We start from the raw sequence: 23,211 nt of genomic DNA, 5'->3' as shown, positions 1-23,211 counted from the left end.
GCCCTGCAGAGTTTCTCCACTGTTCCTTTGGCTCAGCACGGCTCCTCTGTCCTCGGTCTCCCCCACACGGGGTTCTGGTTTGGCTAGTCGGGAGAAGAGAAGACTGAAGGGGGATATGAGAACGGTCTTCAAGTACATAAGAGGTTATTATAAAGAGCAGGGTGATAAATTGTCCTTAACCACCGAGAAGAAGCAATGGGCTTCAACTGCAGCACGGGAGGTTTAGGCTGGACATTAGGAAAAACTTCCCGTCAGGGTGGTTAAGCACTGGGATAAATTGCCTAGGGAGGTGGTGGAATCTCCATCATTGGGGATTTTTAAGAGCAGGTTGGACAAACGCCTGTCAGGGGTGGTCTAGATAATCCTTAGCCCCGCCTCAGCGCAGGGGACTGGACTAGAGACCTCCCGAGGTCCCTTCCAGCCCAACATTTCTATGGTTCTTTGACTCCAGGAGCTGGAGCTTTAAGAAAAATCAGAGCAATTCTCATGAGACTCCTGATAAAATTGCCTGAGCTTGGCAATGCTTCCCAGGCTTGGGGCAGGCTCAGAGCGGGGGCGTGAGGAGGGCAGGGCCGTGCCTCTCATATTCTTTTCAGCCTCCAGTCTCAGGGCTTCCATTCTGCTTCCCTATGTCCCCTGGGAAGCGCAGTGCAGCCAGAGGCGGCTTACAGTTCTGTGGGGCCCTGGGCCAGAGCAAGTGGGGCCCCCACCCCATCCTCCTGCCAGGGAAATGGGGTTGGAGCAGAGAGCCTTGCCCTGCTCCGCCCACTGGGCACTCCTGCTGGGTTAGGGTTAGGGTTAGGCCACTGGACACAGGCCCCGTTGGCCCAGTGGCTAATCCGCCCAGCCACATCCCAATCTGCCTCCCTACGTGGGAACAGGACGGGTGCAAGGCGCAGGAAGGGCGCCTTTTCCACCGCAGCTTTAGCTTAACTGAGGCCTGGCTGTCAAGGGTTTCACCTTCACTTCCTCTTTGCTGGGGACAGAGGAGCAGGACCCTGCCTCTGAAAGGGGTGGTAACGCCAGTACCCCAACTGCAGCAGCAGGAAACCTTTCATAGAGCTCAAGAGAGCAGATGCCGCCGGGGCAACACATGCCGCTCAACGGGGATTATTTTTCCCACGCCGCCTCTTACGTTGCGGTTGATGTGAAACCAAATGACCCAACGGAGGAGACTGCTGCACTTTCCATTGCAGGCCCCATGCCAGCACCCCTGCTATAGCACACGATGCCTTTTCGTATTCTTAGCCCTCCTTTGCACCGCGGTAGCGGCTCACACAGGCGCTGACTTTTGGTTTAGCCGGAGGGTGCTCCTCTCTGCCCCCTCCCACCCATGGGGAAGAGGCTGAGTGGGGGGTGGGGCCTTGGGGCAGAGCAGGGGTAGGGTCGGGGCGGGGGGAGAGGCCAACTATGGGCAGGGCCTCGGGGCACAGCAGTGGGCGGAGCCTCACCGGAAGAGATTCAGTGGGGGTGGGGCCTCGGGGCACAGCAGTGGGCGGAGCCTCAGTGGAAGAGATTCAGTGGGGGTGGGGCCTCGGGGCACAGCAGTGGGCGGAGCCTCAGCGGAAGAGATTCAGTGGGGGTGGGGCCTTGGGGCGGAACACAGGTGGAACGGGGCCGCCGTCCGGGTGCCAGGACCCACAAAGGATTAATCTGGCCCTGCGGGTGCTGAACACCCCCTAATTTTTTTCAGTGGGTGTTTGAGCCCAGGAATATCCGGAATTTGAGCCCTGGTGCACACAAAGGACAGAGCCATGGCCTCCGTTTCCCCTCACCCTGTGTGATCACAATCACTCCGGGCCTCAGTTTCCCCACCTGCAAAATGGGGCTAACCGTCCATCCTCTGCGCGCCTTGTCTGTGGATGCGAAATGGCTCAGCGCAGCAGCGTGTGCCGGCGCAACGGGGCCCTGATCTCACTTGGCGTCACCTGCTGCTCCGGTCCTACACTTACGAAAAGATTCTGAGGCCGGGTCTACACTGCAAACGTAAACCGGTGTAACCGTGTCTCTCCGGGGTGTGAAAAATCCACGCCCCCGAGCGGCGTAGTTACATTGATCTAACCCGCGGCGTACAGAGCGCTATGAAGCTCTCCCGTAAACGGAGCTGCCGCCTCTCGGGGAGGTGGATTAACTACGCCGACAGGAGCAGGTCTTCACTACGCCGACAGGGGCAAGTCTTAGTCCGGACAACCCCTCGCACTGCAGGGTAATTTCTCCTAAAAACGTAACAAGGCCTCAGATTGAGGGCGTAAGCTGGATATCACAAGGGATCTGCCACCCACAGCATGGGAGAGTCCGTCCTCTTGCTAGTGGTTAGTCCACATACAGTCGGTGAGTCTGCTCCAGCTCGGGGGGCACAGTGCTTCTGTTGACACATTAGCAGCTTATGGCTTCTAGCTCTGAAAGTCCTTGGCTCGAGGGCTGGATTGTGTCAGCCTATGGCTAATACGCAGGGGAAAAAACCCGCCCCAAAGGTGCTATTTTTCAGGTGGGTTTACCATCATTTTTATTAAATTTACATGGATAAACTCAATTAGTCAAACTCATTACTTTCCAGCCTGCCGCATATTGGCACTGAACGGCTTCTTCACGGGGGGAGCCTGGCGGGTGTTGGGGTTAAAAAACAGACCTTCCCGAGCACAATGTAGTGAGCTGGCTGGGGGCTTGGGTGCACTGCTGCCCTCGGCGGGAATGGAATCAGAACGGCTCGGCTGTGCGTCATAGCCCCTATATTGCCGCTAATTAAGGAAATGCTCCTTTAGCTCAAGTGGGAAGGGACCTGTGCTTTGCAGAGCAGAGGGAGCTGAGTTGTGGCCCTGCTATCACTGTGAATTTCCACAAGCACGAGTAAGCGTACAGAGAGTCAGGAAGCTTTTTATCTCCAGAGGCACCCCATCCCCTGTTGGAAATAGGTGAGTAATGGATACAAAATGCCATTTCGTCGTTAGCCTTAAACTAAACCAAAAAATCTACAGCTACTGGTTATTCCTCTGAGGGGTCCAGCGACCTCATGGGAGCAGGACCCTGGATTCTTACTGAGTCCCATGGATTCTGTCTTCTCCTGACGACCCCCTGCTCCAGATGGCAGCTAGCAAACAGCAGGAACCCAAAACCGAGGAGAGCAGAAGCCCCGAGAAGTTCTGAGGTTGGGGGCTTTGGTGCTTCCATTCTCACTTGCTCTCTGTGTCGAAAGGGTAGAAGTCACCTCTGGGCAGAGGGTCTGAATCCAGCCTGTGCACCACGTAAGCCCTCAAATCAGTGCTTAAGTTGCACACAGGCCCTCGCCCCAGGGGTTGAATTTTGTGCCACGGCTCCAGAGAACAGATTCCTCTGTTCACAGAACAGGGCAAGCAGCCTATTGGCCTCTCCTGGCCAGCGCTCCTGGAGGAGGCACCTCTGGACATGAGACAGGATTCTGGTCTCCATGGCCCATCCAGTCCTTGGTCTCTCTGCTAAGGCTGACGATGAGCGGATGGGCCAAGCGAGGGTTATGTGCTGCTGGAAACCGGCCTGAGACCCACTGGGAAAGAGAAACACGCCTGGGAGACGGATCTCATGACCCTTGACAGGGGCAGGGCGGCTGGAAACCAGCGAAGAGCAGAGCTGCCGTCCCCTACCCGGCGTCCCGTCATCACCCCGCGCCATCCCTATTTCACCGAGAAGCAGTAGGTCCCATACGTCCTCTGCTCCTTGTTGGGGAAGCCGAAGCTCCGGACGCCGGGGTCCGGAAGGCCCCCGCAGTGGGTGCGAGGGGTGGTGATGGGGTAGCGGACGCTGCCGTCCGCCAGCCAGCCCCCGTCGCAACGGTCCAGCTGGGAGAACTTCCAGGCGGAGTAGAGCTGCCCGACCTTGGCGAGGGTGGCCCCTTGGTTGCGGCAAGCCTGCCCTGCCTCTTTGAAGCTCAGGCGGCCCTGGATGAAATAGACCTGGCCTGGGGAGAGAGAGAGAGAGAGAGGGGAGGGGAGGGTGTCAGGGCGAAGGTCACATGGGACGCTGAGTGGTGTGGGGACTTGCCACGGAGATGTCAAGGGTCCCTCTAGCCTGGCTAGAAAACAGCAGGTCCTGCCTAGCTCCTGGGAAATGCCCACTTCAGGGAGGTGGCGTGGAGCCATTGCGTTGGGAGGAATGACCCAGACGGGGAGCAGGGGATACCACACCAGACGGAACTAGTGAGCTGACCCAGAACAGGAGTGGGTACCAGCCGAGCCGAGCCTCTGCTCTGATCTTGTCTCCCTACGCTCTGCGGTCGCACGGAGCCGCTGCATTCCCTCTGGACGTACCCCTCGCAGCAGAGGTGAAGCAGAACGCGTCGAACCGGTCCTTCTGCTTGTCCTTGGCCCCATAGGTCCGAATTCCCGGGAGGAGAAGCCGCCCCCCGCAGGGCTCTCGGGGGTTAATAATAGGATAGTGGACGGTCCCGTTGAGAATCCAGCCTGCGTTACACCAGTCCAGCCCTTCGGTCCACGCTGCGGGTTAGCGGGAGAAAAGGGGACGGGCAAGCGTCAGAACCAAGCTACTGGATACCTTAATAATGGCCCCGATTCTCTGTTTTCCCGCATATCGTGCAGAGCAAAGGGGAGTCTATCCCCAGCTCTGGGAGAGAGAGTGGTCCAGTGCTTAGAGGAATGAGTTCTAATCCCAGCTCTGGGATCACAGAATCATAGAATCTCAGGGTTGGAAGGGACCTCAGGAGGTATCTAGTCCAACCCCCTGCTCAAAGCAGGACCAACACCAACTAAATCATCCCAGCCAGGGCTTTGCCAAGCCTGACCTTAAAAACCTCTAAGGAAGGAGATTCCACCACCTCCCTAGATAACCCATTCCAGTGCTTCACCACCCTCCTAGTGAAATAGTGTTTCCTAATATCCAACCTAAACCTCCCCCTCTGCAACTTGAGACCATTGCTCCTTGTTCTGTCATCTGGTGCCACTGAGAACAGTCTAGATCCATCCTCTTCGGAACCTCCTTTCAGGTAGCTGAAAGCAGCGGGGGGTGGCATAGCAGTTCAAAGAGAGGGGGTTGGGGGTCAGGACTCCTGGTCCTATTCCCAGATCTGATGATCCTGCTCTCTAATGCTTCTCTAAACAAAAGCTGGCTGGTGTAACGATTCTGTAACCTCCGATGCAGTGGGCTGTAGCTAACGAAAGCCTATGCCCAAATAAATGTGTTAGTCTCTAAGGTGCCACAAGGACTCGTTTTTGCTGATACAGACTAACAGGGCTACCACTCTGAAACCTGATTACCCTTCTGTCTCGGATATTTACATGGCAATGATCTGTAAACCTATTAAAACATCCTCAATAAATAAAGAGATTAATTTTTTTTCTCAAGCATATCTAGAGCAAAGTCTGTGAATCAGCCGCTAGAGGAGGTGGGTGAAACAGACAGAGGTTGGTTACCTTTGTAGAGCTGCTGGTAAGTGGCCAGCCTGGAGTCCTGCTCCTCACAGGCCTGCTTAGCCTCAAAGTAGTTGAATCTGTAGCGCCCCTGGCTGGTCTGGTAGGGGAAGACGACACCTGGGTGATCGTAAAAGAAAAGGAGTGAGCTGGTATTCTAGGGCCAGAGAGTTGATCGGGAATCTCAGCGCAGGGTGCCGGCCTCTGCACCTGCTTAACAATTTTTTTGACAGAACCCTTTTCTGTCGGAAAATGCAATTTTGTCGAAATCAAAATGATTTGTGGGAATTCGTCGACTTTGACGACTTTTTCTGTGGGAAATAGTTGACACGATTCGCTTCGCCTACCTCGTTTCGACACAGCCGAAGCATTTGGCTTCATGGCCACTTTTCTTACATGATTTTATAATAATATAAAACCAGTCAATATTATTGCTACATACTAGTGGATATTTTGTATTCTGTTAGCATGTTTCAATGTTCCCGAAATGTTCTGAAGTTTCTGAATTGAAATCCTTCCGAATTTTTGTTCCCTGGTGAATTTCAAAATTTCGACTTCTCTTTCCGGATCCGGAAGGAAAACAAAGTTCGAAATGTCGGGATTTCCCACGGGACAGAAATTCCATTTCCCGACCAGATTTGCTGGCCCACTGTGGAACCCCCATGGTAATATTCTGTTATAGCAGCGCATCAAAGGCTCACATGAGATCAGAGAGACAGAGCAAGAGACAGTCCTTGCCCCGGAGAGCTCACAGTCTGAATAGACAGACAGAGGGCGGGAGGGGAAACTGAGGCACAGTGAGGGGCAGTGGCTTGCTCCAGGTCACAGAGCAGGGATTTGGGGAGCAGCGGCTGCAGGGACCCCCTGGACTGAGCGTAGGGATGGCTGGAAGGACCCAAGTCACCCCTACGCTCAGAAAGAGCTGGGGGTAGAGGGGAAGTGAGCTAAGACTTTTAAAACCACTTCCCTCATGGGCTCCCACCGGGGGATGCAGGTTCGCCCATCTCCCCCCGGGGACCCACTTCCAGGGGATGCGGCTTCCCCGACCCCTTTCGGGGAACCCTGCCAGGGGACACGGCTCCCCCCGCTTCCCCCCTGCCAGGGGACATGGCTCCCCCCGCTTCCCCCCCCCCAAGGGTCCCCTGCCAGGGGACACGGCTCCCCCCGCTCCCCCCTGCCAAGGGACACGGCTCCCCCCGCTTCCCCCCTGCCAAGGGACACGGCTCCCCCTGCTTTTCCTCTGCCCCCAACGCCCGGGGCTCCCATCAGCAGAAGGTCTCTCCCCTGAAGAGGACGGGGCCATTGCTGGCCGGAGGGGGACCGTTCCCAGGCCACCACGGGAGCCGGGACTTACCGTCCAGCGTCAGTGTCAGCGACAGGCTCTCGTCCTCCAGCCCGTTGACCAGCTGGCAGCGGTAGCGCCCCTCGTCCTCCAGCGCTACCCCGGCGATGGTGAGGGAGGCGTCGTTGCGGTGGCCGCGCCTCAGCCGGACCCGCCCGCCCAGCTGCCCGTAGGTCTTGTGCTGGGCCCCGTTGGTGACCAGGATGATGTTCTCCAGCAGCTCGGCCGGCTCCACCTTGCTCCATTTCACCTTGTAGTGGGGGGGCCGCGCCCGCAGGACGCAGGGCAGGGTGACCGTGGCACCGCGCTGGGCGTGCACCACCTCATGGAGGGGCTCCAGCAGGTACTGCAGGCGCGGGGTGGGGGCTGTGAGGAGACACCCGCAGGCGGAGGCGCGTCAAACCCCCGGCCTTGCTCGGCCTGCGGCCTCCCGAGACACTCAAGGATTGCGGCTCCGCGGCTCTCCTCCGAGTCCTGCTCGGTCTGCCTGCTGATGCCCTTCAATCCCAAACAGGAACCCCCACCCTGCTATTCCAGCCCTGAGCTCCCCCCAGCGCCTCCGATGCCCCTCAGTCCCGACCCGCAGCCCCACCCTACTATTCCAGCCGAGCTCCCCCCAGCACCTCCGATGCCCCTCAGTCTCGACCCACAACCCCACCCTGCTATTCCAGCCGAGCTCCCCCCAGCGCCTCCGATGCCCCTCAGTCCCGACCCGCAGCCCCACCCTGCTATTCCAGCCCTGAGCTCCCCCCAGCGCCTCCGATGCCCCTCAGTCCCGACCCGCAGCCCCACCCTACTATTCCAGCCGAGCTTCCCCCAGCGCCTCCGATGCCCCTCAGTCTCGACCCACAACCCCACCCTGCTATTCCAGCTGAGCTCCCCCCAGCACCCCCTATGCCCCTCAGTCCCGACCCGCAGCCCCACCCTGCTATTCCAGCCGAGCTCCCCCCAGCGCCTCCGATGCCCCTCAGTCCCGACCCACAACCCCACCCTGCTATTCCAGCCGAGCTCCCCCCAGCGCCTCCGATGCCCCTCAGTCCCGACCCGCAGCCCCACCCTACTATTCCAGCCGAGCTCCCCCCAGCGCCTCCGATGCCCCTCAGTCCCGACCCGCAGCCCCACCCTGCTATTCCAGCCGAGCTCCCCTCAGCACCTCCGATGCCCCTCAGTCCCGACCCGCAGCCCCACCCTGCTATTCCAGCCGAGCTCCCCTCAGCACCTCCGATGCCCCTCAGTCCTACCCGCAGCCCCACCCTGCTCTCCCAGTCCAGGGTTTCTCTTCCACATGCACTGCTGCTGCACTGGAGTCCTGATTTGCCTCTTCCAGTCCCGGTTCCCTTCCCCTGCACCTCTGCTGAGCCTGTCGCCTCCCTTACTGGTCCAGCCCCGGGCGGGCGTCCAACACCCAGCTGTGCTGATGCACCTCAAACCAGCCTCCTGCCCTTCCCATCCTCCCCCCCGTCTGCGACCACGCACCTCAGCTTTAAACTGCGGCAGGTTGGGGCTCTGAGGTGACGCAGATGGGTTGGGACTAGGGTAAGAGCCAAACTGCCCCATGCTGGACAGGGGAAGGGGGGATTCGCTGGGAGGAAGAGAACATGGTTACCCACCTGGACCCCCAGCTGCCTTCTGGTAAATAGTTAAAGCAGCTGGCAGAGAAGAGAGGCAGAGTGAAGCCAGCAGCAGCAGCTGGTGCATACTTAGATGTGGGGCCAGGAACGTGCCTGAAAAAGGAACGATGTTTTGTTCTAGCAAGGCTCACCAGGTGTTGCTGTTCCACACAGGCTCACAAGTTATTCTGCTGCCCTTGAGTTTTTGAAGAAATTCCGCATAGTTAGAGTTTTGCGATGAAGTCGCGTTTCGGGGGAGCTGTTGCAAGCAGCGGGAGAGTTTGCTCACAGGGAGTGCGTGGCAGAGCAGGGAACTGTATCCAGATCTCTGGCTAGCACCCTAACCACTGGACAATCCGGCTTCTCGCGCCACCTCATATAATCACAGCAACGTAGGGCTGGAAGGGAACTCGAAAGGGCGTCAAATCCAGCCCCCTGCGCTGAGGCAGGATCAAGTAAACCTAGACCGTCCCTGACAGGAGTTTGTCCAACCTGTTCTGAAAAACCTCCAGCGATGGGGATTTCACAACCTCCCTTGGAAGCCTGTTCCAGAGCTTAACGCCCCTGAGAAAGTTTTTCCTAATATCTCACCTAAATCTCCCTTGCTGCAGATTAAGCTCCTTACTTCCTGTCCTATCTTTAGTGGACAAGGAGAACAACTGATCACCGTCCTCTTTATAACAGCCCTTAACATATTTGAAGACTGTCAGGGCCCCGCTCAGTCGTCTTTTCTCAAGACTAAACATGCCCCGATTTTTTAACCTTTCCTCACAGGTCGGGTTTTCTAAACCTTTTGTCATTTTTGTTGCTCTCCTCTGGACTTTCTCCAACTTATCTCCATCTTTCTTAGAGCATGAGGCCGAGAATTGGACACAGGTCTCCAACTGAGGCCTCACCAGTCGGACAATTATCTTCTGTGTCTGACATACAACGCTCCTGTTAATACACCCCAGAAGGATGTTAGCAGAAGGTGCAAGGCAATGGAGGATAAAAACACGGCCTCTATAGAGCGTCCCCATACCCTGCCGCACCTCCAGCTCTACACTAATGCGTTGAGGTCTGGCTCCCTACTACCCATTGTCCTCTACAAGATGCACTCGATCTGTTTGTTTAGGTCAGTCCTAGACACAAATTGCATAGTCCTGTGGCTTTCACATGGGTTGTTTCTCTAGGGGGTTAACGTTCCTGGAATCTAAAGGGCTGGCAGTTGGAGGCTCTGTCTTTTTTGGTTCTCTGTTTGTACAGCACCTAGCACCACAGGTTTTTGGTCTGTAGCTAGGGTTCCTAGGCGCCCAGACCTCCCAACGCGCTAACACATAGAGACAGGCCCTGTCCTGAAGAGTTTACAATCTACGTAGACAAGAGGTGGGATGGAGGGAAGCAGCGAAGGGAAGTGACTGGCCCAAGGATCACCCAGCAGGCCAGTGTACTACCCATTAGACAATACTGCCCTGCCTACTGAATCTTCTGAACCTCCTCTCATGTCGCTCGGGACCCACCCCCACCTTTGAGGATCATGGGTAAGAGATGATGAAGGGAGGCAAAGGAATATTACAGGAAGAACAGGCGGCGTGTGGCTGGGAGGGTGAAGCGAATTCAGCTCGACTCCTGCCCTCTACAGCAAACCAGGCGGGGGACTGGCCGACTCCCCGCTAGCCCACAATAACCAGCATTGTCAGGCTGAAGAGCGGGGTCTGGATGTTTTGGCTCAGCTGCCTCTGACTAGTTCCAGCAATGACTAAAGGCTCCAAGTGAGACTGGGGTCCTGTTGCGCTAGGGGCTGTACGGACACGGAAACTGGGGAAACTGAGGCACCCAGCTTTTCCCTAGGTCACACAGCAGGTTAGCTTCAGAGATGAGACTACTCATATCTCCTCACTCCCATGTCAGTGCCAGATCCACTAGACCAGGGGTGGCCAAACTTACTGACCCTCCGAGCCAGATATGAGACTCTTTAGACGTTTGAGAGCCAGAGAGCCCCTGCTGGGGTTCAGGGTTTCAGCCCCACTCCTGCTGAAGCCCCAGCAGATGCATCCTGCTGGGCAGAAGCCCTGAGACCCTCCTCTCCACCGGGCAGAATCCTCTACCCCACCATGCTGCTGCAAGGCAGAGGTCCTGAGCTTCCCACCCACCAAGTCTGGGAGGTGGAGCAGGGCCGGCTTTAGGAAGTGCGGGGCCCAATTCGAACATTTTCGGCGGGGCCCCGGCAGGGATGACTAAAAAAAAAAAAACGTAAAAAAAAGCCTTTCATTTCTTAGCAACCGGTTCCCTGTAAAAAGTTCTGCTTTAAGGGATGTGCCACAGTATGTATTTTTTGTACCAATAGGGTTACCATATGTCCGTATTTTTAAAAATTCCTCCCGGATGGCGATTTAAGAAGCAAAAAGCTGGACATGTCTGGGAAAATACGGATGTACGTTAACCCTACCTAAAGTTCTTTTTTAAAAAGATGAGCCTGAACTAGAAATGAGCTCCGTTTCACATGTGTGGGTCCCCACCACTCCCTGGGGGTGTGCTAGGGTGACCAGATGTCCAGATTTTATAGGGACAGTCCCGATTTGGGGGTCTTTTTCTTATATAGGATCCTACCCCACTGTTCCAATTTTTCACACTTGCTGTCTGGTCACCCTAGGGTGTGCACAGGTGTGGGTCCAAGCTGTTCCCTGCCCCTCTCATTGAAGCAGGTGTGCAGGATTACTGCCCTGGGAACTGCAGGGCACCAGTGGACATGGGGCTGGCTGGAGGCAGAGCAGGGGCTGACTGGAGGTAGGGTCTGGCTGCAAGCAGGGCAAGGGGTGTGGGGCTGGCTGGAGACAGGGGGATGTGGGGTGGGCTGGCTGGCTTCAGGCAGGGCCGCAGGGGGGTGCGGCAAGGGTTGGCAGGCCTGGAGACAGAGGAGTGCGGGACTGGCTGGCTTCAGGCAGGGGGGTGCAGCAGGGGTTGTCTGGAGACAGGGCAGGAAGTGCGGGGCTGGTGCGGGCAGGGGGTGTGGGTACAGGGGGTACAGCCCACCCTGTACGGTGAGTGCCTCCTCCTCCTCCCTCCGCCACCTGGGTAGCAGCAGCAGCCCGGGGCTCGGGGGCTATTTAAAGGGCCTGGGGCTCCCCTGCTTCCACCGCCCCAGCCCTTTAAATAGCCATGGGAGCCCTGGGGAAGCGGCAGGGCTCCGGGGGCTATTTAAAGGACCGGGGCAGCAGAGGCAGCTGGAGCCCCCCGCTACCCCAGGACTCTGGGGGTTATTTAAAGGGCCTGGGGCTCCCCTGCTTCTACCACCCCGGCCCTTTAAATAGCCACAGGAGCCCTGGGGAAGCAGCGGGGTTCCAGGGGCTATTTAAAGGGCCGGGTCTGTAGAAGCAAGGGGAGCCCCAGACTTTTTAAATAGCCCCCAGGGCTCCAGCAGTGGGGCTCTGGTGGCAATTTAAAGGGCCTGAGACTCCAGTCCCTGCTGGGAGCCCCAGGCCCTTTAAATTGCCCCTGGGGAAGCTGGGCCACCCCGGGTACAGCGCACTGGCAGGGTTTGGGTGCGGGGCCCTCTTAGGTGCGGGGCCCGATTCGGGGGAATTGGTTGAATTGGCCTAAAGCCGGCCCTGAGGTGAAGAATGGGGGGAGACTCCACCAGCCGCACTCTAATGGTACAAGAATTCCTACTAGCAGAGCCCTGCGTGGACATACAACATTTGGCTCTGCATCCGAACCACATTCGCGGTAGTGAACTTCTATCTGACCCACCCTCGATCTTTTATATGCATCTGCCCCAGCCCCCTCTTGCAGTGTTAGAACCCTGTGCGGACACACAAAATTTGGATCTGCGGCCGATCCCCAAAGGTGGTGAACAATGCACCCGCGTCCGGGGATGCAGGCATCCGTGGATATAAAGCGGATAGCCGCGGATTTGCAGGGGTCTACATACCAGCTCCGGGTCCGGTCCCGTCCCTTCTACGTTCACCGGGAAATCCTCCGCCAACCCACCGCACCCCTCCAAACCAGGCCGGGAAACAACAAAGCGATCCTTTGAGAGCTCTCCTCCACCACCTGCTGCTGCATGCCCGCCTGGGCCAGACTGCGGGCACGGGGCTGACTCAGCACCCCGTTATGCATCTGGCATGACGCACGCTCGCAAAAACCCGGGCCCGGCTCCGTCACAAACGTCCCATTGTTGGACGGGAGAGGAACAGAAAGACCAAACTTGCTGCTCCAGTGCCATTGGGTTCATTGGCTCCTGGCTCCTTCCATGGCTAGCGGACACGTCCGCTGGCATCCGGGACTGCGAGAGGCCCTGCCTGCTCTGGGAGAGGAAATCCAAGAACCAGAGAATGAGTCTTGCTTGGGGAGATCTATCCTTTGTGCTCTTTGGACAGCATCAGAATTGTCTGGGTGGTGGCTGTATCTCCTTTTCCCTCTCTCTCAATCCCTCCCTCCGGCCCAGGACCAGTAAACAGTTGGTGTGTCTGTCTTTCCCCCTTCCACGAGCAAGGAGGATGCACAATTTCCCATTGTGAGCATCTTTCCCTGCATTGTTCTGCTCAGCAGAACAGAGCGGCCCCAGCGAACAAGCCCATCTTTATATGCAGCCGCAGAGCCGGGGGAATTCAGAGCGGATGTCAACACCATTCAGACCCACATCTCCTCCAAACCAGATCCAAAGCTGGTGGAAAGACTCCCATTCACTCCCAGGGGCTTGGGATCAGGTCCTTCGAATATGCTCTCAACTCACTTTACTCCAGGGAAAGTAGATTTTCCCACAATGCATCAGGCCACAGTCCCTTCCAGCAGCCAAAAGCCGATGGCTCCAATTAAAGGAGGAACCTTCCCTATTGCACCAGGTTGACAGTGCATGGTTGTCACATTGGTTGTTGGAATCCCCTTCCTGATCTCTGTACTGATCAGCTGATCCCCTGAAGCATGAGAGCTGATCATCCCCAAAAGGTCTGCAAATTAACCGGTCTTCTCCCCCCAGCTCCCCCACCCTGCCAAACACGGACTGGCAGTGTTTGCCTGAAACTTCCCTCACAATCTGTTAGCAAGGGTTGCTCCATATGGGAGAAGGTTAATGGATGCCAATGATTCTCTGGTGTAGGGGGTGGTTAACCCGATTGGGTATAAAACAAATGGGAGTGGGTCTCAGTGATAAAAGGATCTAGGGTGTGGGCTGAGCACAAAACCAGTCCTCCATAACCCCGAAACACTTGTGTAATTTACATGACTAAAGCGCTGGTCAGTGGTACAGGCCTTTCCTCATTCCACCTACTCCAGGATTTTCAAAGGTGACGAGCGATTTGGGTGGCTCCCCTTTTGGGGATGGCCCAAATAAGATGCCGTGAGAGGGGCCTGATTTTCGGAGAGCGCTGAAGGACCCGTACTCTGAAAACCAGGCCTCTTTCGTGTGTCTCAGCTGGGCACTGAAAATCACTAGTGACTTTTGGAAGAACAGGCCAGGGTGTTCTAAAGGCCGAAATCCCTCATGAGCCCAAAAGAGAGACGCTCGGGAATGAGCAGGGCTGGGCGAGGGCAATCCGGGGTCCTAGGTCCCCACCACGGCACAGCCCCAAGTAGTGCTGCCACCTGGTCAGGGTTCCCCAGGATCGCCCGGTTTTCAAGGCAAATGTGTCAAGGGGGCTCAGTTCACGCTGCCACTGCCAGATGTCCGGTATTACGGGCTCAGGAGCATCCCGGCTGTCCTGGGTTATTGTACTTTGGAGATGCCAATGTTAGACTCTGTAATCTGGCTCTGGCCTGTTACAGCAGCAGCGGCACGCAGCTCCCTGTTCCCCTCCGAACCGGAAGCAGTGGCCCCCCCTCTCCTCTCTGGAGAGATGGGAGTGGTAGCTGGTGATCCCCCCCGGCTGCGTTCACACCCCTCCACACACTTTGGTAACGTACCTGCCTCATTTTGGCCGGGGCCTGATCCTGAGGCCGCTGAAGTCGATGGAAAGGCTCCCCATTTGTTTCCCCAGGCTTTGGATCGGGCCCTTGGTCATGACACCGGCCCCCCCTGCTCTCTCTCCGGCTAAGGCTGGGGATGATCGACTGTCTCTGAAAGGAGATGCGGGGAAAAAAACAACGGGGACACAATGAGGCTGTGTTCTGGGACGCGGCACGGAACTGGGCCTTTTCATTCAGCACCTCCCTCTGCCCCCCCGCCCCGGTACCCCTGCCCTGAAGATCCATCTCCAGGGGAGAAGGAAATGTACATCTCGGATGAAACACAAGACAAGCGGCAGTTTGTCTCTGGCAGCAAGGGACAAAGCGATCCCGGCCTCTCCGTGACACGCACTCCACCGAAAACAAGCTTCGCCTGCAGCCCGGATGAAAACAAGTCTCTGAGCCTCACTCTTGCTGCCTCGAACACCTCCTTTACACTGACCAGCCATTGCAATTCACAGTCACGCCCACCTTAAGGCCCCTTCGCGCTGCCAGGCCGTACAAAGGAACTGGATGCCGAAAACTAGGGGGAGAAAAATCATTTTCCGGGGTCTTTTTTTGAAAAACGTCGGTGAAAATGAAGGTTTCCCTCAGAAATTTCAGTTTCAACAAAACAGCCGTTTTCCTCCAGAAAAATCTAGCTGCTTATCCAGCCCCATGCCACATAAACCCCCGCAACGTCAATGAATGTATCTGCTTGGCGCTGCTAGCCCCATGTTAGGAGTGGGGTACTGAGGCACGGGGAGATGAAATGACTTGCGCAACTGAAGTCTGTGGCAGATCGAACCCAGATCTCCTGGCTCCTCCTCTTCCGCACGAATTCACTGCTTTGCACGCCGGGGCGGTCAGAGCTGGCAATCTGCAGCTCAGCAATGACCCTGATCTTCAGCTGGGATGAACTGGTACGAAGCGAAGGGATCTGTGCTGATTTACACCAGCTGAGGATCTGGCCCCTTGAAACCAAGGCCAGTGTTAGTGGGGGAGGGGTGGAGTCAGAGTCTGGCCATGGGCTGTCCTAAAAGGGATGTGGGGGCAGGTAAATGAGTCCCCTGGATCTGTTTGACCCACACCTGAAGAATGTGACAGCACCATTAATGGCACTGGGGACAGGACAAACGTGCTTTTTAGCGGGGGAGGGGAGGGCAAGTCTTGCTGTAACCAGACCGGGCTGAACGGAGCGGCCTCAGACGGTCATGGCTTTGCACCAGAGTGACCCGACTCTGCCGGTTGACCGGAGAGAGGCCTTATTGATGGGCTGATGTACTGATTATTGATTGAGCTCTTAGACTGCAGAGGGTCAGCAAAGGTTCCGTCAGCTGAGGGCTACAGCATCAGGACGATTATGATCGGTATCATTACAATGAGAGGCCCTCGGAGCGCACAAGAAACAGCTGCAATTTATCACAAGTCCCTTGAGCAACAAATCCACAAACCAGGCCCCTGGACCCTGAGAATGGACACAAATCAGACGTCGAGAATTATAACATTCAAAAACCAGTTGGACAGCGCTTCAGCCTCCCTGGTCACAATATTACAGACCTAAAAGTCGCAATTATTCAACAAAAAACTTCAAAAACAGACTCCAACGAGAAACTGCAGAACTGGAATTAATTCGCAAACTGGACACCATTAAATGAGGCTTGAATAAAGACTGGGAGTGGATGGGTCATTACACAAACAAAACTATTTCCCCATGCTAATTTCCCCCCTACTGTTACTCACACCTTCTTGTCAACTGTTGGAAATGGGCCATTTTGATCATCACTACAAAAGTTTTTTGTCTCCTGCTAATAGCTCACCTTATTCGATTAGTCTCTTTAGAGTTGGCATGGCAACACCCATCTTTTCATGTTCTCTGTATCTATCTAGCTATCTTCCTACTGTATTTTCCACTCCATGCATCTGATGAAGTGGGCTTTAGCCCACGGAAGCTTATGCTGAAATAAATTTGTTAGTCTCTAAGGTGCCACAAGGACTCCTTGTTCTTTTTGCTGAAATCCAATAGCAGACATGGAGAGAGTGCATGGTGTTTAGCTCTGTGACTAGCATCATTCACATCTCCTGCTGGGGCAACCTGGAGCATCAGTCACTCTTTTCTTCACCATCATCTTCATCATAATGCTAGTGCTTCCCGACATGTTTTCTACGGGCCGGCCAACATCTTTATCCTGAGTTCCGCTTTCACCTGCTAACGCTCAGACCTACCCATAAGTATTCCAACCCTTTTCCCCTTGTCCGGACTTCCTCCCCCCACTAAATTAGGGGTGCCCCCTTTTTCATATGCTCCCTGGTTAGTTCCCTTTTCACTTGTTAACACGGGCGTCACACAGTTGCCATAGCGACGCGTGGCCGAGCTAAAATTCCCCAAGACGTTCCTACCAGTCATCTTGCCATATTAATAGATCCATGGCGACAGCTTTTCTAAATCAGCAGCAATTAGCACGGCTTGTCCTCTAATCTTGGCAATTTACAGGGTGCACTAGTGATCTTGGTGAACTAGCGGCTTGGTGAACTTGGTGAACCAGTCGTGTCAACCTTGTTCGGGCCTCAGGCCTTGTGTGGCTAAGCCGAGTATCTTACAGGCCTGAGACTCTGCGTTATGACATTAATTTACACGTATGTTATATTTCACCTCTATATCCCAAATAGACTTGATATCCTTTATTCTTGGCTACAAGAGAACCTCAGATGAGGCCCACGGAGAGCTTGATGGTTGCCGCAGAGGGCCTGATTCTAAGCCACTATGGACAAGCTCCCCGAGAGGAATTCAGGCTCCTAACTTGCGTTGAGTTCAGCGGAAGTCAGGAACCTAAATACCTTTGAAGCCCCAGCCTCTGTTTCTACACTTGGGGCAAGGAGAGCCGCCTTAAGCCCCCTTTGTGTTCCCCATATTCTGAGGCTATGCAGAGCCCCACCTGGTGTAACTTAGAGCAGCGCTGGGGCTGCCCAAACTTACGCTCTGCTCCTCATGGGCCGCTCTGTCTCCTGAAAAGCACAGCTGTAGTGGAGTGTGATCCACCCCCTACGCCAGCATCTGGGAGCAGGGCCCTCTCACTGCCGCCACACCAGCTGGGGAGGTCCCCAGTGCAGGGGGGAGTCCTTAAAAAGGCCCCTTTGTGCCCATATTAAGGCTGCTTTGTGCTGCCGGAGTGGCCTTTGCATTGCTGAGAACTGGGCGCAACTCATCTGCCCAGTGGTTGGGCTCCATGGTGATTTGGGTCCATATATAGGGTCAGATCCTCAGCTGGTGTAAACCAAAATTCAGTGTGGTACAAATCGGTCAGTGGAGGGACACTGATTTACAGCAGGATCTACCCTCCCCCCTTATTTTTTAAGGGGACAAGAGAAATGGGCGGAGGGTCTGTCCTCCGACGAGTTTCTCTGAATTCTTTGCATTGAATTGAGCTCTGGTGAATGGTGCAGCCCAGAAACTGGAGCCTTCTCTTTCCCCAAGAGCAGGTAAGGCAGCGGTTCTCAAACTTTTGTACCGGTGACGCCTTTCACACAGCAAGCCTCTGAGTGCGACCCCCCCCAAATATATTTAAAAGTGTTTTTCATTTATAACACCACTATAAATGCTGGAGGCAAAGCGGGGTTTGGGGTGGAGGCTGACAGCTCGCGACCCCCTCATTGTAATAACCTTGTGACCCCCTGAGGGGTCCCGATCCCAGATTGAGAACCCCTGAGGTAAAGCACGTTGCAAGTTCTCCACACCTGCTCCTCCCTACACCCCTCATCTTCCCCTCGGACGCACGGTGCACTCTTCACGACCCATTCAACCCTTGGTCTCTCCAGGAGCCTGCCAGCCAGGCGGTTACTTCTGCAATGCAGACACCTCTCCGCTGGGAGCTGGGCTGAGACCCACCTGCTCATTTCCTATGGTCCCACCAGCTCAGGGTGACTTTTACCAGCAGGAAATGAACCGAAACCAGCGACCTAGAACTGAAGGGCTCCCAGTCCCATCACAAGCCTGTTCCAGCTCTCCAGCCCTGACCAGTTTCTTTAAGTTCTAGCCAAACACGGGCATGAGAACCGGACAAAACTCGGCTGCTTTCTCCCTGCTCAGTCTAAAATAAGCAACCACTTTCGCTCCACGGGCCAGATCCTCAGCTGGGGTAAATCAGCGCAGCTCCCTCAGCTTCAGCACGACACTGATTTACCCCAGGTGAGGATCTGGCCCGATACGTGAGAAGGCAAACGAAGGAGAGAATTTACAGTGGGACCCCTTTACACCACTCTGGCGGCCCGAAAACAGCCTTCGAGGAGTGTAAATGTAATTTATAACCCCTTTACGCCACTAAGGGACCTCCGCATAAATGTGAACCAGGGCCAATGTTTGCATTAGATAAGGGCGAGATCTCACTAAAGAACCCCCTTTGTTGATTGCATAATGTTTTGATTGGCTTAAAGAAAACAGATGAAGCATGAAGATAAATGGATTGAAATCTTAGGGTTTAATGATTAATTGGGTAATTGCTTTGTTTGAGGTCACTTGAGTTTTATCTGTGTCAACCGGCAAGAGTAAGAAGCCAGATTCTCATTTATGCTCGGTCCCCCTTTACTCCTCTCTGGCGGTGTAAAAGGGCCTCCCGCGTTTGAGAGTATCTGGAGCACTGTGAATAAATCTGGGAACACAGATTTCCTCAGCTGGCCAGGTCAAAATGAAATTCTGCCCTGAGCAGCGTGTGGGGTGAACTCAGCTTTAGTTTAACAGCTGCCAGGTAGTTTGTGGAAAAAGGAGTCTTTAACTCAGGGGTGGGCAAACTACGGCCCAGGGGCCACATCTGGCCCTCCAGATGTTTTAATCTGGCCCTTGAGCTCCAGCCGGGGAGCGGGGGCAGGGTCTTGCTCCACTCTGCATGGCTCCTGGAAGCAGCGGCATGTCCCCCCTCCGGCTCCTACGCATAGGGGCAGCCAGGGGGCTCTGCATGCTGCCCCCACTCCAAGTGCTGCCCCCGCAGCTCCCATTGGCTGGGAACTGCAGCCAATGGGAGCTGTGGGGCGGCGCCTATGGACAGGGCAGTGCGCAGACCCGCCTGGCTGCACCTCCATGTAGGAGCCAGAGAGGGAACATGCTGCTGTTTCTGGGAGCTGCTTGAGGAAAGCACAGCCTGGAGCCTGCCACCCCGACTCCCTCCCATGCCCTAAACTGCTGCCCCAGCCTTGACCTCCCTCCTGCCCTCCGAACCCCTCAGTCCCAGCCCGGAGCACCCTCCTGCACCCCCAACCCCTCATCCCTAGCCCTACCCCAGAGCCCACACCCCCAGCCGGAGCCCTCCTGCACCCCAAGCCCCAATTTGGTGAGCATTCATGGCCCACCATACAATTTCCATACCCAGATGTGGCCCTCAGGCCCACCCCTACTTTAATGGGTACCCCCTTTTTGGGCACCCCTGGGTAGGTCTACATTGCAAAAGAAGATCTGCGGTAGCGAGTTTCAGACCCTGGGTCAGTGTAGATGTTCCCACTCAGGCTGGTGGCTGGTTTTAAAACCCAGCAAGGAAGGATGGGTCTGAGAGCCCAGGCTTTAGGCGGAGCAGGAATATCGACACTGTTCTTGTGAGCCCTGTCGCGTGAGCCCGAGTCAGCTGACCTAGGCTCAGAGACTCACTGCCGTAGGAGTGGGGGTTCGCCGTGCACACATATACAGTTTAATTTGGTTTTTGGGGGGGGGGGTGCAGGAAATAATACTGGGCCAGACCCTGAGCTGGTACAAACTGATGTCGCGTCAGTCAAGCCATGCTGATTTACAGCAGCTAGGGAGTTGGCCTAGAATTTAGAGCCAACTATGGTCTTGATTCTCCTTTTGCTTGCACTGGGTTAACGCAAGGCTGACATCACGGCTGGTAAAGTCATCTCAGTGGCAGAATTATCACCATGTCCAGTCCTACGTTTCTATGGTTATTAAGATAGCATCTAAGGGCCAATCAAGAGCAGGGCCCCAATGTGCTAGGTGCAGTACAAACAGAGTAGACAGTCCCTGCCCCCAGGAGCTAACAATACCGAGCTCCTCTCTGGGGCTTTTGTAAGCAGCACATTTCAAAGCACTTCACAGTATTTATCCTTACAGCACACTTGTAAAGCAGAGCAATTAGCCCCATTGTACAGGTGGTGAAACTAAGGCACAGAAAAGCTAAGTGACTTGCCCAGGATCACCCAAATAGTCTGTAGCAAAGCAGGGAATTGAACCCAGCTCCACCAAGGTCAAGGCGATTGCCCCAAACCATCGGGCCGTCCTAAGACATACGCAGGCTAAGGAAAAGTATACAACATACAAGCAGAGTGACTAATGGGCAGGCAGCAGACGTGTTCATTCCACTTCCTTTTGAGACACAGATTTTGATCTCTGACACCACAGAAATCTGGAGTAACTCCCGTTAACTTCAGTGCAATGACACTGGTGTAACGGAGAACAGAATCTGACACAGTGCCTTTAAAATTAATAAAATGTACCCACGTCACTTTCCAAAAGGCTGTTTTAGTTTATTCAGCGTCAGTTCATTTCTCCTCCTCTGCTTTCTCGAGTCTTGGATTTCGCACTGCCTCTGTATGTTACAAACACCTCTCAGCGAATGCAGATGCAGAGAAAAAAAATGAAATCACACTCTCTGTTCCCCACACCCACTGCCTGCCCATAGAGATGTGTGAAAGAATTTATGAAAAACAGTACAGGCTTTATTAGGAGCATAGAATTTATAAACAGTACACGCTGACATAGCTTCTCTGCCCCCAGCTGGGAGATGAAACTTTCTCTCCTTTTCAGCTACCGGCCACCCTGGAACTGGGCAAAAATTTTCGGTTCAAACTTTTTTTTTGGTGAAAATTGCCGATTCTATGACACCAAAATGTTTTGTGAATTCCCATCGAATTCACCAAATCATTTGTTTTGAATAAAAAACAAACAAAATTCAGAAAAGATCAAAACATTTTGTTTTGATGACATTTTTGAAAATGAGACTGATTTTTTGGGTTTGAGATCACTTTCTGTTGAGAAATTTCGTTCAAATTCACTACTCAAAAGCAAAACTTTTTAAAATCTTTTTTTAAAAAAACAAACAAACAAAACTTTTCAATGCTCTGAAAATTTCAAAAATTTTGTTTTCAGTTTAATCCAAAACATTTTTGGGGGGGATTTTTCAGAATTGCCAGCAAATCAAAACATTAATTTTTCACCTAGCACTGTTCTACAGTCCAATCCATCTAATCTCATATCTACCCAAATCCGTTGAATCTAGAGAAAAAAGGACTTTACAATTGAGTTAAGGTTGAGAGTATGTGTCAGTAATTAAAAGCTAAAAGGCATTTCAGATATGTTATAAGTATCCCAAAACCACACACTGTAAATCCAGGAAATTCAGAGTTAAAGATACATTTAAAAGAAATGTACAATAAAGTTACCCAAACAACCTTAACTCTGCCCTGCCGTGACATCATGCAATAAACATATGTTTACAATTAAGACTTTTAAAATACTTTTGGTCCTAAATTAGATACAACTGATTTTTAAATACACATTTACTTTTTCCTATATTTTGTTCCCTTGCAACATCATTATGGAACGATGTTAAGACTGAGTGCCCTAACTGTGCATGTCAAGCAACCTACCAATGAGAACGCGACACAACTGACCAGTCCCATACTGGTGGGTCATTACAACCAATAGAGCTGTTGCATGCAAATTAGCTTTTGAAGCAGTGTGGTGATTGGTTGAACTACCTTATCTGACAATGGAACCTCCTTAAGAGTTACCGGACCTGAGCCTGCCTGTAGTCTGTCTAGTCATAAAAATGAGATACAACAATTCAGATAAATTGCAGACTAATTTATCCAATTCACCCAGTTAATATACTCGAGTGCTTGTGTTATTCTGTTGTTAACATTTGGGCCAAAAAAAGGGACTAACAGATACTAAATTTCTTCCAGGATCTAGATTTGGGTCAATTTACACTAATAAACTAACGAATGTATTTATCTGTAAATTCTCAGAAAATTAATTCTGTGCTCAAAGAGTAAGCAGTGAAAATTTGGGGATGGGATGGTTTATTTTTCATACAAAATAAAAAGGTTGAAACTCCCCTTTAAGAGCAATAAAGATTTCAGCTTTGATTGTGGAGTCATGATCGACACCTCCATAATAATAGAAACCAAATTTATCACCTGTGTCTAACCTAATCCATCTAATCTATAATCTAATCCAACTGGTCCATAAATTTATGCATTGAATCTCTTCAATCTTGAATCTCTAGAAATTAGCACACTGTGGACACCAACACAAATAAAGACGTCCAATACCAAATTTAATCAATCTAATCCATAATCTAAAATAATCCATTTAATATATAACCAAATACAATCTAATCTCTCTCTTTTCTAATCTAATTCAAGTAATCTACTCTCTAAATCAACGGACAGCACAAACGAGCCCAATTTGGAAAACTGGAGTCTAGTCTTGGGTCTGCCATTGGCCTGCTGAGTGATTTGCCCAAGGTTACCTCACCTTTCTGAGCCTCAGTTTCCCTGTCTATAAAATGATGATAATGCTACAGACCTCCTTTGTAAAGTGCTTTGAGATCTACTGATGAAAAGCACAAGATAACAATACAACCACCCCTTTCTTGTATAATGCTTTTCACCAGTAGGTCTTATATTGCTTCACAATCGCTAATGGATTTATCTTCACAACACTCCTGTGAGGTAGGTACTGTATTATTAATCTAATCCAGTCTATCCATTCTGTAACCTAATCTATCCAGTCTAATCTATTGAAGCTACAGTCTAACGGAATCCATTTCTCCCTAGCCCTATTCCAGGGCTAGGACTTGCATTTAAATGGTCACCCGCATGCAATAGCTGTGCTGAACTCATTTAATTTGTCTCTGAATCATAACAGGCTGACTCAGCTGCTGTCATGATGATGTGACGCAATGGGCCAGATCCTCAG

At 53.3% G+C, this 23,211-nt stretch overlaps 1 protein-coding gene across 1 annotated transcript; it reads right to left on the bottom strand.

Annotated features, from left to right (window-relative positions):
- Window positions 1–2,489: 2,489 nt before the first annotated feature.
- On the bottom strand, window positions 2,490–16,656 carry HAPLN2 (hyaluronan and proteoglycan link protein 2). The gene is made up of 7 exons (XM_044990879.1): window positions 16,578–16,656; window positions 14,229–14,264; window positions 8,349–8,462; window positions 6,751–7,104; window positions 5,400–5,516; window positions 4,281–4,466; window positions 2,490–3,931 (listed from the first exon to the last, which is right to left on the bottom strand). The coding sequence occupies exons 1-7, from the start codon at window positions 16,654–16,656 to the stop codon at window positions 3,648–3,650; spliced, it is 1,170 nt and encodes a 389-aa protein (XP_044846814.1). The 3' UTR covers window positions 2,490–3,647.
- Window positions 16,657–23,211: the final 6,555 nt, after the last annotated feature.

This window comes from Mauremys mutica, chromosome 17 (genome assembly GCF_020497125.1).
Source record: "Mauremys mutica isolate MM-2020 ecotype Southern chromosome 17, ASM2049712v1, whole genome shotgun sequence".
In the NCBI taxonomy this organism is placed as follows: Eukaryota; Metazoa; Chordata; order Testudines; family Geoemydidae; genus Mauremys; species Mauremys mutica.
This window is presented reverse-complemented; position numbering and strand designations above follow the sequence as displayed.

Bases quoted from the DNA above. Each gene is read 5' to 3' on its own strand.
- HAPLN2 (XM_044990879.1), bottom strand. From the start codon at position 16,656: ATGACTGGTAGGAACGTCTTGGGGAATTTTAGCTCGGCCACGCGTCGC. The intron at 8,463-14,228 runs GTACGTTACCAA...TTCCTTTTTCAG, and splicing joins CCCCGGCCAAAATGAGGCAG to GCACGTTCCTGGCCCCACAT. The intron at 4,467-5,399 runs GTAACCAACCTC...GCTAACCCGCAG, and splicing joins TTACCAGCAGCTCTACAAAG to CGTGGACCGAAGGGCTGGAC.